Below are 17,850 nucleotides of genomic sequence, written 5' to 3' on the forward strand. Positions count from 1 at the left end.
ATCAATTCCACCTCCCTGCCACTCACAACAGCCCCGTTTCTGTCGATCCACTGGAACCCCCTAAAAAACACTTCTCCACGCACCCCAACACCGCCCATTGGATAACATTGCAATCCGGGCCTTCACAAAAAATGCTCTTTTTTCACACTTCCACTACTTCGATCATCTTCAAACTCACTGGGACACTAGTTCCAGCCATTCCCAAGAATCTCAGCAAGAATTACACAAATCCATCCACTGGAAGGGGTACGACTTTTCACCCAAACACAAGCCCCCCCCAAACTCACAAAAACACCCCAAAATCAGCCAAATCTGGATGGAATTTTGCAAAACCACTCTAAAACCTTCCCAACACCATTATGCACGAACCTGAATCGGGCCCTGAGCCCTAGACTCCGGGAACCCTAGCAAATTTCAACCCTAAACACCACCCCAACTCTACCACCTAACCCTAAACACCACCCCAACCCTACCACCAGCAGCGGGAGACCTGAATTAAAATAAAAACAAAAACTTACCTGACCGCCTCTGCTCCTGGTCTGCGTTGGCGCCTCTGCCCCCTTCAAACCGGAACACCACGTCAGCACTGGAATGGCAACCCCTCAGCCAATCCTGGCGCTGCTGCAGCGCCAGGATTTGCTGAGGGCACAGCTTACGCTACGCCCACCGCCTGCCCATTAGGAGACCGAGGGGCTCCTAATGGGCATGCGCAAGGCAGTAAAAACACAAGTACGCATGACTGGGCACGTGTAAAAATTACTCTCCATGTCCACTCATGCGCACTTGTGCTGCCTTTCCCTGGCTTGTCTGACAATGCATGTCAGTCAACATGACGCCGGACCGCCCACGGTCCGACGTCATGCTGACTGACATTGTCAGTTCTCCCCACACTTGGCGTCTCTGAACTTAAGTAAACTAAGTTCAGAGACACCGAGGAGGGAGCTGTGGGCGCGGGCGGGTGCGGGGTTGGGGGGGAATGCCCCAACGCCCCAATGGACGCACCGTGCCTGACTGTTAGGGAAATAGTCAATGGGCCGTAAATGTGGAGAGACAGATAAACGTCAACGGATAGATTTACTAAAAACTCATTTCACTCAGCACAGCAACCACTGAAAACTGTGGGCACCCATGCCCCCCAATGTGCAGTTGTTGCTGCCAGTGCTGAAAGTGAGAGAGACATCAGTAGCATTGGTCTATGTCCTCCTAAGAAAACAAGCATTTGCAATGCAATATGTCTCGCATTTCTGAGAGTTTAAGCTATTGGCATTATAAATGAGAATGCCTTTTATTTATCTGTTTTGATAATTAATGCATAAATAATGGGCATTGTCATTTACAATGCCAATAGCTCAAACTCTTTTAAATGCGAGACCTATTGCATTTCAAAGAAGCGGCCCCCATTGTCTTGGGCTGCCTGGAAAGTGAAAGCGCGCATGGCACGTTGAATGTTGTAGGAAACCATGTCCTGCGTGCAGTAGGTGAAACTCATTAAAGGAAATAGTGCTTAAAGACTAAATAGGACATACCATGTTACCCCAAAGTAAAAGGGCCAGTCCTCATGGGAGGTTACAAATGAATGTAAGGCGGTACTAAGGAGAGACTAACAAGCCTATGAACAAATCAGAAACCAGCATTTACGAAGGACAATGACACAAGCCAATGACAAATATGGTCTGAGAGTGGGGGGGCTTCAAGGCTATACTCGAATACAGCATGCCTCGCAGAGCAGCTCATGCGCTGCCCAGGCTCGACCTAAAAAAGTGCACTGAAGTCCTGATGCAATTCGGAGCACGTTGCAGTCTTGTAAGAGACACGAAACACTATACAAATGTGACAATACAGAGAAACAATAAAATTTCCGAAGGCTATAACAATGGCCACATCTATGTCGCAAACAGGACTAATAAACAAAAAGCATGACTAAGTCTGTTTCACTGCACCTTCATGCACCTGCCAAAATCCCAACGCCAATCAGAAGGTGTAGTGCGGTCACATCCAATCCAACTCAAAGGAACATACCAGATTCTGCTCCACACTTTGTCAATGCCTAATACTCCATAGAAGGCAAGCACCATCCTAGGCAAAACAGTGATCGCAGGTAGCAGAAAATAGCTTTCAGAAAAATATAAGCCGAGCAGACAAATCATAAGGCCCTCACAACCCTCTCAAAAACAGCCAGTACTACTTATCATGGGTTCAGATCGTCCTGATGACCTTGAATGATTCATAATTCCTTTAAATAAAATTTTCCTTTATTTTATTTTTAATACGGCTAATTTGTTGGAGGTTATTGCAGACATTTTGCAGGGAAATGTTGTGTTTATGTTTTTCACCTCCGTGCAACATCCATAAAAAAGTTTCTTTTAGATCGAAACGGGACGTCACATATGAGAAATGGGGTTATAAAGTCAAAGCTTATCCAAACAGGGTCTCCAAAATACGGTTGGCACAGGGCGCCAAAATCCTTAAGATGTCCTTGCATAAAGCAACCCTTATTGAAAGAATGAAATGCTGGACGCTGCAGCGACACAGCTCAGTGGGTTCTGAGTCTGCTGCAGATATTTTAATGGAACATGCAGTACACATGTTTCGAGCCCATCAGTGAAAACTCAGCACTTGGAGTTCCATTTGGTAGTGGAACCTGTTCTTAAAGCCCTATTCAGATGTCTGACTAAGAGATGATGTTTCAAGGCCCAGTGCTTTCAGTAGCGAGAGTTGTCCGCAGGGCTTGGCTTCATAGTCAAGCCCTGCAATCAACCTTGCATGAATGTTTTGTCTACCAAACCTTCTACTATTTTAAAATTAGAGAGCTGTTGGTAAAGAATAGAAAGGGGTTTGCTGTAATTATCAAATGTCTCTCTCATTACCTGCTTTTTACTTTTTAGGTCTCGCCTGGCGAACGCAGCGCGAAGCGCTGCAATCGCCAGCGAGATCTATTGTTGCTGACTTGCCTCGGAAGTGGGACAGGAGATGGGCACGCGCAGGCTTTGGCGGATTTGAGTTGGTGTACGCGCACGTACACCAACTCGCACGTGTGCACATCTCCAGTCCCCCTTCCGTCCACGCAAGCCAGCTGCATGCAATAACCACCAAACACAACCAGCCGCCCCCAGCCAGTGCACGCGTACTAAATCACTGAACAACAAACACACACACCAGCCCCCACGTTACAACTGACCCCCACTCACCGGGCTCTTTTGTGGCTGCTACAGGCTCCGTCTCAGGACTCCCCTAGTCTAATCTCCTCCGCCTCACATGACCTGGAACACGCGGGGCTTCCCTCACTCATGGGAGCCCCGCACTTGCATCGGCGGCCTCTGCTGCCACTTCTTACCCAGGGCTTCTCATTACTTCTGCCGCCACCGCGGGGCTCTCCCTCAGGCATGGGAGCCCCGCGTCTCCTCTCGGACAGCCACTCCGTGCGCGCGGGTTTCCCGCGGAAGGCGGAAGTCCCGCCCCACAACAGGCATGACGCTGCCTGACTTCCGGTTTTCGCGCCGAATCGGGCCGGCGGCGGTGATACCTTCACTCCAGATTCAGCCAGCAGGGTTGGAGCACTGGCGCAGAGAAAGCTTGGCACCCGTCGCTGCGTACAGATGCTAGGCAGAGGCTAGAGCCTATGCTGGGGTAGAGATCGCTGTGGCAGACTGTCGGAGCCTGATACTTTGTTTATGGTATCGGCATCGTGAGGATGTGAGGCCGGACTCTCTGTGCCATGTGCATTCAGCGTGAAACTGACAACACCGAGAAGCGGGCCCAGCTTCACTTGGATCCCGTGTTTGGCAGGCAGCAGTAGTATTACTCTTCTCCTCTGTCCCCACACCCGATAAGACAAGGTACCGCCACGGCACAGCTGCCTGTGTGTGCTTCTCTGTAGGAGGCACTACGGGTGCTGCTGTGCAGGCTGTTTTGGTGGCACAAGTTAGCAGGAAGAGCAGAAACCTATGGCACTCCCTTTGCTCCCGACCCTCTAGCACTCACGGACATGTGTGTGTGCAATGGAGTTGGAGTCTTGTCTAAGCGCAGTGCAGGGGCCATGCACAGGCTTAAAAGGGCCAGCCTGACCTGCCGCACCGCCATTCAGTCTTAGGAGTTGAAATGCTGCGGAGTGCATCAGAGCGATCAATGCGATAAATGAGCTACTGCCATATGACGTAGGAGACAGCCAGTGTGAAACTGGCTGGATAATTAGTGTTGGATTATTGGCAAATCAATTAAAACATTATTTTTCATGTTTCGGAGCGCACAGCAGGCAGAGAGAGTGTGGGGCTGGTATCCTGTTGTCCACGCTGTGCCTCATTGGTTCTGCACTCTCTGTATGCTACCAGCCATTAAAAGGGTTTTCAGCGCCCATGACTGATACCAGGCAGCATGCTTTTTAATTTTCCCAAAATCCTGCCGGAAAACAACATGCGGAGGGTTTCCAAACCTTTGAAACTGCTGCCAACCATAGCGAGAATCCTTAGGAGAGGGGACTTGCCTCGGACTCTCCATCCCGACGACCCAAGAAACGTGGCATCTGAAGATGTGTAAACAAAGCTTGGCCGAAGCGCTCATCTTGGAGACCCCAAGGCACTTGTGAAATGGGAACAGGCAGGTTAGTCACGCTGTGCACTGTGTTTATTTGATATTAGCAGCATGGGCCTAACTGTATTAGGTTAACACAAACGTAATGGCATGGATGTGTAAGACGTGCTCAATTAATATTTCCTTACCTTTACATTTTTGGGCACATTTTTAGACTGTCCATGGCATATTGTATTCTACTAAAAATAGATTGAAAGGGAATGCCTGCTTGTACAACATTTTCTTCTTCTGCAGCTATGGTTCTATCTCAAACATTTCATTTGGTCTTTGCAATGGAGCATTGGAAACATTTTGAAAAATTGTACATGCAGCCATGTATTTGCTTGCAGAAACAGGAAAGTGTCACTTATACTCGTTGAATGTTACTCATAATTATACTGAAATTATATAAATGTCACACGTAGCAATCTGAAACTTTGGGAGCTATGTTGCATACACATGGTAGCAGGTGCAGCGTTACCCCTCCAGAGCTTTCTTTAAATCTAAACAAGCATTACGTGTGCATGTGTATTTACATGGTGGGGTAATGTACTGTAGCTGCTCCGCTGTGACGGTGAGCTATAACTCAGTATTCATTTAAAAATCTATGTTTTGTTGGAAAACAGTGACCAGCACTTTCTGGGTTCCAAACAAGCATTTGCAATGCAATAGGTCTTGCATTCACGAGAATTAGAGCTATTGGCATTGTAATGACAATACCTTTTATTTATGTGTTCAGAAAAGCTGCAAGCTGTGCATAAACACGCACTTATAGTCCCTGCTTACGAAAAGAAAGACTGGCAGTAAAAGAGGTGTAGTTACTGCCAGCGTTGCTTTTCGTAAGCAATGACCACAAAGTGCCTGTTTACGCACCACTTGCATTTTTTTAAAATATATAATTAAAAGGCATTGATATTTACAATGCCAATAGCACAAACTCTTGTAAATGCGAGACCTATTGCATTGCAAATGCTTGTTTGGTAAGAGATGGAAAGGGGTTGCTGTACTTATCAAATGTTTCTCTCATTAACTGCTTTTTACTTTTAACCTCATTAAAAACACAAGCCTTAAATTACTAAAAAAACAATACATTATCTTACATTTTTTGCCTCTTGGTTTTATAGATGCATTGACATTTCAATGGTAATTTAATTCATCCTGCTACTTAGTAATGGCTTCAAATGTAACTGCTACTATTCTAACAAAAAGGTGTTCAGGAGTGCCTCACCTTTGAATTGAACAGAAACAATTTGTGCTATAGTTGGTCATTAGAAATGTGTCATGCAGCTGCAGTTGATCTCTAGGGGGTTGAATGGCAGAGTGCTGCCGATGTTTCGCCCTGCATGCCAGAATGTTTTACTGACATGGATGAGAAAGATGTATGAGAACTCATAGAAAACGTACCCTAATTTTAGCTTTCTAGAGCACTAATCAATCAATCAATCATGACATTTGTAAAGCGCGCTACATACCCGTGAGTGTCCCAAGGCGCTGGGGGAAGGGTGGGGCTGCTACTGTTCGAAGAGCCAGGTCTTGAGAAGTCTTCTGAAGGCAATCAGGTCCTGCGTCTGTCGTGGGTCAGTGGGGAGAGTGTTCCAGGTCTTGGCGGCGAGGTAGGAGAATAAAGAATAAAAAGAAACCCCTTGTTCCTCTATTTACTGCAGTATAGTCTGTAACAAATGCTTTTAGCTCTAGAGATTTGAATCTTTCAAGATGGTTTCACATGTGGGGACCATGTGCCCCAGTACTTTTTAGTGTCTGTCAGAATATGTTGTGATCAGGCAATCAATGGGAAGTCCCTTTGGGCCCCCATCTTCCAAACCTGTACTGGGGAGACTGGGGGTGTCCATTTCATTTTCTGGGCACAGGGGACTTTAACAGGTGCCACAACATATTTTTCATGTTGTGGCCACCCAATTAGGACTGACTAATCTCCTTTATATTGGCTAGTCAGAGCATAGCTGGACACCAACGGTACATAGAGAGATCTCGGTGATGGAGAACTCCCTATGGTAGAGTATGGGGAAAATAAAAAAAATTAATAATATTTTTGTATTTTAAATATTAATGTAGTAAGGGACCAAGATGGCGGAGTGAGCAGACGTGCTCCACGATCTCTCCCCTCCGGCCCCGTAATAAAGCACAAAATTCTCAGTGTCCCGCGGTTATTAGGGGCAAACTCACATGCATGGTGGGTTCTGGATCCCGGGGATCTGCCGACAACTCGAGTGACTTGCCCCGGCGTGTGGATCCGAAGCCCCGACGTGACGACCAGACCTGGAGGCTGGCTGAGGCTGGCGACGGGGAGAGCACAGAGAAAGGAGACCAGTGCCTAAGCTGCGGGTGCGGCCCGCTAAGGTACTCGCGGCGCCCTGCGCATAGCCCACTCACAAAGCATCACCCCTGAGGCAGAGACCGCTGACTCCGGAATCCTCAGATATCTGGCCGCGGTACCAGAACACAAGAGAGAGTGCGCCTGGGCCGACAGAGAGACAGCAAGGCCGCACCTCCCCCAGGAATGCAGGAGCTCTACGGGTCCCTGGAGACCAGTTGCGAGGAGTCTGGGCCTGGCAGGCCCATAATAAGCGGAAGGAAGCGACCACACGAGCATTTCGAACAACCCCGCGGGCCCTGAGGACGGTGCGGTCCCGGACTGCAGGGCTTGTGCGGGGCCCGGACGACCACGTGGGAAGGAGGCCCGGGAGGTGAGGGGGCTCGGAGGTGAGAGGCCTTGCACTGCATGGCGTTCCTCAGGCCCTCAAGAGGTAGGAGTGATCCATAATTCTGAGCCATATTTGTGGAGGACCTGGGCTTGGCGGGCCTGGGCATAGCGGACGTGGGCGGCCACGGGAGCACCAACGACATTAGCTCGGGCCCTGAGAGAGGTGCCAGCCCGAACAAGTGGCAAGCACCGCCAGAGAGGGAGACCCCGGAAAGAGAAGAGGAGCTGGGCCCGACTAAAGCAGAAGCAATTGACAAGGGCGAGGCCCCTGGCAAAGGGGAGGAGAGGAGGTGAGAGGCACGAAGAGAGCACAGCACCCTCAGAGCATCTTGCGACTAAGGCACCAAGGTGTGTGAAGCAGCAACTCGCTACATTCCAGAAGCCTCTCCTGAGAGATGCACCGCCTGGCACTCCCCAACGCATAGCCCCAGTATTGAGAGTCTCACACCAGCCCAGAAATCACACATGGGAGGGCTCGGACTTTTGAGTCTGCTGCGTTCTGCCTCCAGGCTGGGACCCTATGTTGGAATAGGTGGTTCGGAGGCAAAGGGTTGCTGGGAACCCAGCACCCCCTGCAACGCCACTCTGACCCGACCCGCCGTGCTGTGTTGAGTGGAGAGGGGCGGCAGATATCCCCGCTTTTACTACTTCGCTCCTGAAGAAGAGGACTCCTCCGCTCCCTTCCAGAGAGACTTCTGGGCCCCCGCTCCATGGAGAAAGTTAGCGACCGCCTGAGTCAAAAAAGAATGCACGCTAAAAGATATGCTCACCAAAACACCAGTTCAGGACTGCCCAGGCCTCCTGGCAGCTTCTTTACCCCTAGAGGGTGCGGACGATGGTGAAGCCCCCTTTACATGATCCTACCTCTAGTCCTTATTCACGTCACTTAAAGAGGACCTGCAATCGATCAAAGGAGCTTGGCTCGGGACCTGCAAGGTGTCAGGAAAGACATCTCTGACATGGGAGGTAGAGTGGGCACACTGGAATAGAATGAGACCACCAGAGAAGAGGAGCAGGAGCAACTCTGACAGGAAATAATTCACCACTCTGATAGACAGATAGATCTCCTGGCTTATGCCGAGGATCTTGAGAACAGTTCAAGGCGTAACAATATACAGATCAGGAATGCCCCAAGGTCGGCCGAGGCAGGGAACGTGGAAGAATATGTCAAGGCCCTCTTCGTCCAGATTCTGGGGTTACACACCGGAGTCAGACATTTCCCTGGACAGAGTCCACAGGGTTGGGCCCCCTAGGACTCCGAACATGCCATCACCAGACATCCTGGCCTGTGTGCATAGCTTCCCCCTGAAAGAACGTATTCTCTGGGCCTCCAGGGCTCCTGATCCGACGCATTATTGTGGCCACCCGCTCCAGCTATACCAGGATCTTTTGGCTATCACGCTGCAAAAGAGAAGGGAATTCTGCCCAGTACCTACATTCCTTAGAGTCGTCTTTAGGAAACAAGGGCAACCCTACTCACAAGGATCCAGGGTATATATTATGTAACAAGGAACAGTGGTTCCTGTGGACAATGTATATAATAAAATATATTAAACAGCACAATGGCAATATTCATGGGTAAGGAGATGTCAGAAAGAGACAAAAAACATATACAACAAAATACTTATAAATATAAGTTGTTTATGTAAATGCATGTTCAAATTAATCAAAGCAAGTGCATGGTGCCAAAGTGAACGTAGAACCTACATATCAAATTTGTGACAATTTGTGACATAACAATAGGTTTCAAGAATATAAAAACGACCATAACAGAAATAATCAATAATTGTTCACAGCCTTCTAGTACAATGTTAGTGGCTGGGAAATGGTTCGCTTTAAGAATATTGTCGACGGTGTTTCAACCCCACCACCAATAGGGGATCTCTACAGGACCTAGCAATGAAGGGACACCTGAAAAATATTAACCAAGGGATCAGTGTAAGGCCCAAAAGGAGATCGCACGAAAAAGTCGTACCTGAAATTAAGAATTCAGTGTCAGAGTATTAAGTGTACACCACAAGGAAGTGAGTTCAAAAAAGGGGGTTACTCACATAGGGCCCAGCCGGGCACTGGTTGGAAGGGAGAAATGAAATTAGAATTTACTCTTGAATATTCTGTATGTGAGGCCGCATTTGTCAGCCTCACGGGAAAATCCAGCTGATGGAATACGATATGGGAGAACCGCCGTAGTCTGTCTCTGCTGACGATATTGATTTATAGAGTTAAAGCGCGCTCTACCGGCCATGTTTAGTGATCCTGAAGTGATGGCGCAAGAGAGGAAAGTGGCTCTGGAGAGCCTGGCGGGTGAACGAGCGCCCGGGGGAACTTACCAAAACCGCGTAGTTTGCCTTGCCTACTGCCGGGGACCACACCAGACACTTACCGGGGCCGTGAGGGGAGGGATCCCCAAGAAGACTTCAGGCCACCAAGAACCCCTTCCTGTGGTTTTCTCATTGGACGGTAGTGACTGCTTCAATGGGCCTCTCCCTTCCAGAGACTTTGTTTTGTATCCTGGGGCAATGCATTTTCTTGTTCTTTGTTTGTGAATGTTTGTTCGAAATGTACCACTGTGCTGCACTGTCAAGGGGCACAATCCTAAGGGCGACAGGAATGTTGCTGCATTACTCTTCACACTTCGGGCTCCCATATTACACTACAGTACTATCAGAAGGACGACAGGGCAGGGCACTACCTCATAGCATGACCACATTCACCCATGATGACCACAGGTGACACCTTAAAGGTAATTTCCCTAAATGTGAAAGGGCTTTATAACCCAGAAAAACGCAAAGCTGTCCTTTCTTATTTGGAGCACACAGGGGCAGATATTTGCCTTCTCCAGGAGACTCGCCTCCTTGCGGTCGACTCTAAGCGGCTTAAATCCAGATCCTTCCCGCAGCAACTGTTCTCCTCATCACGGCGCAAGACAGCAGAGTTGATTTTTTTATTTTCATGTACATTTCAGGGCTTAATCGGCCCCAAATTCATGGAACTTAAAGGCCGCCTCCTGGTCTATCAAATAAAGCTGGGTTCACAGATGCTAACCCTGGTCACCCTTTACGCACCCAACGAAGGGCAGGAGCACTTCATTCGGGAGGCTTTAGGGGGACCCAGACATTGCAGGGCATGCAGGTCCTGATAGGGGGTGATCTTAACATAGTTTTTGATAAGATCATAGACCGCTCTTTCCATAGGGAGGAGGGGAACTGGCTCATTGTCGGCGGACGGGTTCGCCTGGTCAAGGGAGGCTGGATTAATAGATCTGTGGAGAACATCCCATCCCAACACCGGGACTTTACATTTCACTCACATGTTCATAAATCCTATGACTGCTTAGATTATTTTCTGGGAACCCAAGACCTACACCAACTCTTCCATTCAGTCGAGATTGTGCCAAAAGCCCTATCCGACCACGCAGCACTGTTACTCGAGATACACAATCCCCAACAGAGGATCGCACGACTACATTGGCAGCTCAGGGAATTGCTGCTGCAGAAACCAGAAGTGGTCAAGCGGTTTAATATGGCTATTCGTGAATATATATGGAAGTTAATGACCACTCAGAGGTGCCTCTCCTGGTCTCTAGGAAGCATTGAAGGAGGTTGTCAGGGTGGAGCTGATATCCCTCTCGGCTGCCGAGAATAGGCAGCGGAAGCTCAAGCGGGCCGAGATGCAGGGTAAGGTTAGAGAACTGGAATTTATTCACCACTGTACAGGTGCACCCAGAGTCTGGCGCCAGCTGGAGTCCCCAAGTAAACAGCTGGGTGATTTGGACCTCGACAGAGCGAAATTCGCCCTGTTGCCCCTTAAACACTCATTTTATCGGAATGGGAACAAGAGCGGCAGGCTTTTGGCCACCAAGCTCAGAGCCCAACGACAAGCCAATAGAGCTAATTCCCTCCTGACAGAGACTGGAGAGGAGTTGGTGGGTGATGCTTTCATAGCAGCCCGTTTTAGGGACTTCTATGCGACATTATATTCAGACCAATCTGTCGACTCCGAGGCAATTACTGAGGGACACAGGACTACCCCATTACTGTTAATGGCCCCTCCAAGGCCATAGCACGCTATCTTCACAACTCTCCCGTGACCAAATTGACAGACCCCAAGCGTCCTCCCTTGATGACCCCATACGAGTTGAAGAAGTCCTACTTGTTATTTTGAGGCAGAAACCGTTGAAATCCCCAGGCCCGATGGATTTTCCTCTGGGTTCTACCAAAGATTCTGCTGGGCGCTCGCTCCAGTCCTTACCCGGCTCTTTAATACCATTGTTGACTCGGACTCTCTCCCAGCTTCGATGTCCGAGGCAACCATAGTCATCATTCCCAAGCCCGGGAAGGACAAAGGGTCCTGCGCTAACTATCGCCCTATATCGCCGTTAAACGCGGACACAAAGCTCGCTGCCCGCCTCAATCCTCTGATGCAGGGTCTTATACACCCGACCAAGCAGGATTTGTCCCACAGATGCAATGTGCAGACAATACCAAAAGAAACCCGCACATCATAGATAAGGTGCGCCACAGGCAGAGCTCCAGTATGCTACTCTCAGTAGATGCTGAGAAAGCCTTTGATCGGGTCAATTGGCCCTTTCTATGGGCAACACTGGCGCACTTTGGATTCGGGGAGGGATTCCAATCTTGGGTCCTTAGTTAGTACGGGACCACGCCGGCTTCGGTGAGAGCCAACGGGCTAGGCTCTGAGAGTTTCCCAATAAGCAAAGGCACACAACAGAGCTGCCCGCTCTCTCCCCTTTTGTACGCTCTTTATATGGAGCCCTTTGCGCAGCAGATGTGAGACCATCCCCTAATCAGTGGGATTCCCTTGGGAGGGGAAGAACATCGAATAAGTCTGTATGCAAATGATGTTATGGTCATGCTTGATAATCCAGTTGAGACAGGTGTCCGGATTGCGAATGAACCATCTTAATCTCACAACCCCCCATCTTGAGATGGAAACACTGAAGCGAGTGTACGCGATTTGATGGGTGTCTGATTCTCTCCCTTACTTAGGAGTCCAGCTCTGCCATACACTAAAGAGGGAAAATGTCCTAAACTATGGAGCGTTAATAGGAAGAATCCATACTGAATGAGACCAATGGCGACACTATACGCTTTCCCTACTGAGCCGGGTCGTGGCCACAAAAAATGACCACTTTACCCAGGATCCTCTTTCTTTTCAGGCCCCACCACTAACCCCCCCGACTGGTACGATTGCGACCCTCCAGACAGCACTGAATCACTTCATATGGGTGGGTAAGCGGCCCAGAGTGAGTAGAGAGCAGAGTTGGCTCCCCCCTGCAGAGGGTGGCCTTGGGGAGCCATGCCTTCTCCGATATTACCAGGCCACCCAGCTTCACTATTTAGCGAAGTGATCCAGGAGAAGCACTGGCTGTTTATGGACAGGGCCCTGGTGGGTACCTCCCTTTCGAAGGTTCAGTTTCTGCCACGACCTCACCGAGCACCCAGCCTATACATCTCCCCGATAACACACTCTTTATTAAGGGTGTGGGATGGATGCGTACGCAGGGGGAGACTGACCACCTTGCTGTCACCCCTGACTCCGATTGCCGACAACCCTGACTTCACACCTGGACTGAGACCATCATTTTGGGTATGGAGGGAGGCGCCCTGCAAGACGATAGGACACTTTTCCGCTCAGGAACGGCTTGTCTCCTTTGACGCTCTAAGGACAGATTATGCTATCCCCAAAACCGAACGCTTTCGATATTTCCAAATCCGACATTGGTTAATGCATCCGTCTCTGAGGCGGGTAGCGGGGAGGACACGGACACCCTATAAGAAATGGCTCTTAGGCAAACAAACAGACAAACACCTCATTTCTGAGCTATACGTCCTGCTCCAGCCTGGCCTGATCTGGAATAAATCTCCCTCCCAGAAGCACTGCGAATCTGAAATAGGCTGCCAACTCTCCCCGAAGGAATGGCACGACATATGCCATCGAGCCCGACACACCACCTACAACATAGCAAGCACTGAAATGACCATTAAACGTGCATCCTATTGGTACCTAACTCCAATGCGACTCCATCGTTGGAATTCGGCCCGCAGTGACAATTGCTGGCGTCAGAGTGGAGCAAAAGGTACGCCTACACACCTACTCTGGGATTTCCTGGGGGTCTCATTTCTCCGCCCAGCTTCCCAGAATTCCATCATACACTTTATTAGGCCTCCCCAACCCTCTCACTTACCCTCTCTCATCCCGCAGAGGGCGCCAGATTACTGTAGCGCTGGGGGTCGCTCTTCAGACAATCCTGGCCTTATGGGGACACCCACTGCTCCAAGCCACGCAGCCTGGCTCCGACGTTTATGGGACATACTGGGGACGAAAAACTCACACTTACACTCACATCACGGGGCAAAACATTCAGAACTATTTGGCACTCCTTCATAGCCTTATTAACTAAGAAATTTAGAGAGCTGACCTGCCCCCGCTATTTGCCGTTACTATGTCTCGCTGACTTAGAAGCAACTTGAATCTTGGAGTGCACCCAGGAGAATTTCATAATAACCCCAACACTGTATCCTATATAGCAAGTGGTACTCTGGTTGGGTGGGGTGGGGGTAACATTGGGTGGGATGGAAAGGGGAGATTTGTTCTCTTTCTTTCTCTCTTTATTTCTTTTAAGAGATCTAAAAGTTGCATGATTGCAATGTGAAACGGGGAGACTCCTCTCACAATATGTGTTGTTGATTTGTCATGCAAATGCAACGATAAAACAGATTTAAACCTATGTATTAATGTAAGTTAATTTTATATATTTATTTTAAATGTAGAACACAGTAACAAAAAAAGTTAATATAAATTATTTATCAGAAGTTTAAATTATAAAACAAATTTAAGGTAAATTAATATATTTTATTATGTATTAAACGTGATGTATGGAACTGAAAACATATTATTAAAATATGGTCAAGTAAAGTAAAATGTATGTTTTATTTTTAGATAACCAAATAATAAATTACATTTATTTGTATTTTTAACATTTCTAAATAATGTAATTGAATTTAACATTATGCCCTATGAGGTTATAGCCCTACTTCCATTTTTCTATAGGAGGGTGTTGCAGTACCAGTTGTTGACCATGTGTGTGGTGCTGAACTTATTTCAGGTCTGAGCTAGAGTACATGTACGACATTTAAGACTGTTTTGGGTCCTTTCCGGCACCCCTCATATTCCTCCTTACTTCAATCTAAACCACTCTCATTAAGAAATAAGTATGACACTTTTTCCACCCTTCCTCCCAGCCCTTCGCACATTTTCTACTAAATACTAAGTAGCAAACGTATATGTGTTAGGATGACCCCATAGAAAAGATAGGAGAGGTGGAGGTAGAGATTTACACTCGTAGGTTTGTGAATTGCATTTGGTACTAAGTTGTATTACTGTACTTCAAGTACTATAAGATGCAGCTTGTGAATCGGGCCCAAAGGGTTTAGGTTTGCTGTTAAATATCATCCAAGATTTTTGTCTCCTACCGCAGAAGAAATTTTGCATTGCATTATTTCATTTGTTGATGCCAGATTCATCCCTTTGTGCTGCTCCAGTGCATAGGTAAGAGGGATGAGACACCAACCCCTAGGATTTTTTCTAACAAATTGCCCATAATATAAATTGGCTGCAATCAGGACCAGGTCTACAAGCTTGAAGGAAATGTGTGTCAAGAAATATGAAACATTTGCAATTTTAGGCAGAAATGTATTTTCCTCTGATAATTCTTTGAGGATGGCAATAAATGAAATGAGTGTATTAAAGATCAAAGTCACTAACTAAAGATGATAAAGTGTACGCCGTTATTAGTGATGTGGAAGGAGTATATGACCCAAACATAAAAAATAAACAAAAGCAGAAACCTGGGTGGTAGGTGTGCACCTTAATTCACGCAACAAAAAAGGTTTATGTAGTGAAATTTCCTAACAAGTGGCCCAAACCCTGCATCGTAATTTCAGGAGGTAGCGGAGGGTTCTCTGTAGCCCAGGTAGTAGCTGCCACTGGGATAACCCTCCCTCCTCATGCCTGGCCATGTTTTTGCAGTGTTAGAACGAGACCAGCTCTGTGCTCCCATGATCTTAAAGAACGGTTCCCTTTAGGTGAACCAAAAATGTATAAACTCTGCTACTATTACAAAACATTTAATGTTTGCCCTAAATTCAATCCCTGTTAACACAAATTCGGGCTGATTTAGTCTACTACAGACAAACGCCTGAACGCTTCTGGGTTTTGATGCAATAGAAATGTTTATAACTTGAAATGTACTACTTTTATGTGTTACCACTTTGCAGGCCTGTTCCTCAGCCCCACTTGGTTGTTTCTCACAAGGAGCCAGTTCTTTGCTGCAAATTCAACAGAGAGTTCAGGCAAGTGGTCAGCTGCTCAGAGGGATCGGTAAGTTAATTCTAAGAAAATCTAAACAGTGTTTAATGTTCTATTCTCTCCCTACTTTCATCCTTTCATGGAGTAAAATATAGATGATTGATATTTGAAAACATGTATTTTTCCTTGTATCTTTAACAGCCATTTCTGATGGTCATGTTTGCACTAAGGTAGCATTGATCCCACTTTATTACCACTTCCTCCCTTGTCCTTTTCAAAGTATTTTTCTATGAAGTTGTCCCACCCCCAGAGACAAGCTCCAATATATAAAATAATCCTCATTCTTTGGCTCGGTATGCTATTGCCACTCTCCCACAGGAAATTCAGTTTTTGTTTTTGCTTCAGGATAAAGGCAGGCACTGTGATTGCCAGGATCAGTCACTTGGAGTGCTAGGCATCGATTAATTTTTACCTTATCAATATCATATGTAATGGTTATTTTAAAATTTAGAAGTTCCACAAAAAATAAAATCATATCTAGGATAAAAATGATAAAAACATTTTCATCTTAATACTTTCTTGGTTCATAATATCCAAAGTTCACTTGCTAATTGAGAGAAAAACACAAAAATGTAGATAAAACATATATCACAAAGAACATCAGCTTTGGTTTTACATGAACGCATTCATAAAAATCTCATAACAGGCACAAGAATCTTCCAAGCTTTTTCAATATAATGTGCAGCAGAGAACTGGATATACAAAAAAGTCTGGAATTTTAAAATGAGCTTAAGTAAAATATCTCAACCTTGTGTATAATGGACAAGTTAAAAAAAGGGCATCTCACCTTTACTTTGATCTTACCCACACAAACAAAAATTATGATTTGTCAGAGACCAATTCCAAGTAAAGCTACCCAGAGGGAGGCAACCTAAACTAAATTTTGAATGGAGATAGACATTTTTTTAATGACAAAAGTGTGATGGGCCAAGAGATTACATTTTTTACGACAAAAGTGTGATGGGCCAATACATGAGTTGCACTTGACAGTGAGTTCTTCAACAAGCTCTCCAAAATGTTTTTCTTAATTAACAGAATACATTCCTGAGGTAGCAGGGCTGGATCGGCCTACAACTTGCTAAGACCAACTTACACTATTTGACCCATCGAAGCCTTAATGCACCTTCACGTCGTTGAAACATTTCTAAGGACTTACGATATAAGGACACGTTAAAATTTGTCCATTAGTTTGCCCAAAACGAGAGTAGTTTATTGACTCCTCAAGACATAATATTCTTTACTCCCAAGTCTGAGCAAACTATTTTGGTGTGTTAACTGTGAATTGAGATTGACACACCTCCATATTTCTGCAACACACAAAGCATCAACTTCTATTTTAGCTCTAAGGACATTACTAGATATAGATGGAGCCATGTCATAATTATTGCCCCATTGCTCCCAAAACACTTTAAAGTTAGATGAAATCTGGACACTTTTTAAAACTTGTGCAATCCATGTTCCTTTATGTATAAAGTGTAAGCCAAAACAGGCAAACACATCAACAAACTTTGTGTCTTCACTCAATAGCTTAAAAGATCATATTTTGGCCCCAGTACAAGGTATCCACATTGTCTTCTTGTTCATCTTCCTTGTTAGAAATAGGGGTCTCTAGTTGGCAGAGGTAGGTACCTTTGTCGAAGTAGAGACACTTTTCCTAGTCAGGGTACGGGGGATACACTTCTAAAATAACCCCTGCTCACCCCCTTGGTAGTTGGCGCGAGCAGGATCAAAGGCAGTGTTTAAAGCATTTGTGCACACATACAGCAATACAGTGAAAACACTACAAATGGACACCACACCAGTTTAGAAAAACAGGTAATGTTTATCTAAACCAAAAAAGACCAAAACAACAAAAATCCGCAATATAGTAATACAAATAGGATTTTCAAAATGTAGAACCAGTTCTGTTCAAAGTACATTGCAGTTGCGACACTTTCAACACAAATTACCTTGGATGCATCAAAATCAAAAGCAAGAACAACTGCAGGGAAGGTGATGCGTCAGTTCATTACGCGCAGGAAGGTGATGTGTTGGTTTCTTATAAGATGTTATAAGCAAACTTCCGATTCTACCCTATGGGACAATTAGCCCTTCAATAGTGAAAAACAAAATTGGCAGTATTTCACTATCAGGACATGCCACACCCATCACGGCATGTCCCACCTTTCACA

General features: G+C 46.4%; 1 protein-coding gene across 1 annotated transcript in view; it reads left to right on the top strand.

The window, feature by feature from the left end:
* The window catches only part of LOC146802102 (cilia- and flagella-associated protein 337-like), a 521,178-nt gene that overhangs the window by 291,248 nt on the left and 212,080 nt on the right, over nt 1–17,850 (top strand). Inside the window, exon 16 of the mRNA XM_085621663.1 lies at nt 15,589–15,691. Coding sequence (XP_085477789.1) covers nt 15,589–15,691 — 103 coding nt within the window. The remainder of the gene's footprint in view (nt 1–15,588; nt 15,692–17,850) is intronic.

Source organism: Triturus cristatus, chromosome 8, assembly GCF_964204655.1.
Source record: "Triturus cristatus chromosome 8, aTriCri1.1, whole genome shotgun sequence".
NCBI classification, from domain to species: Eukaryota; Metazoa; Chordata; class Amphibia; order Caudata; family Salamandridae; genus Triturus; species Triturus cristatus.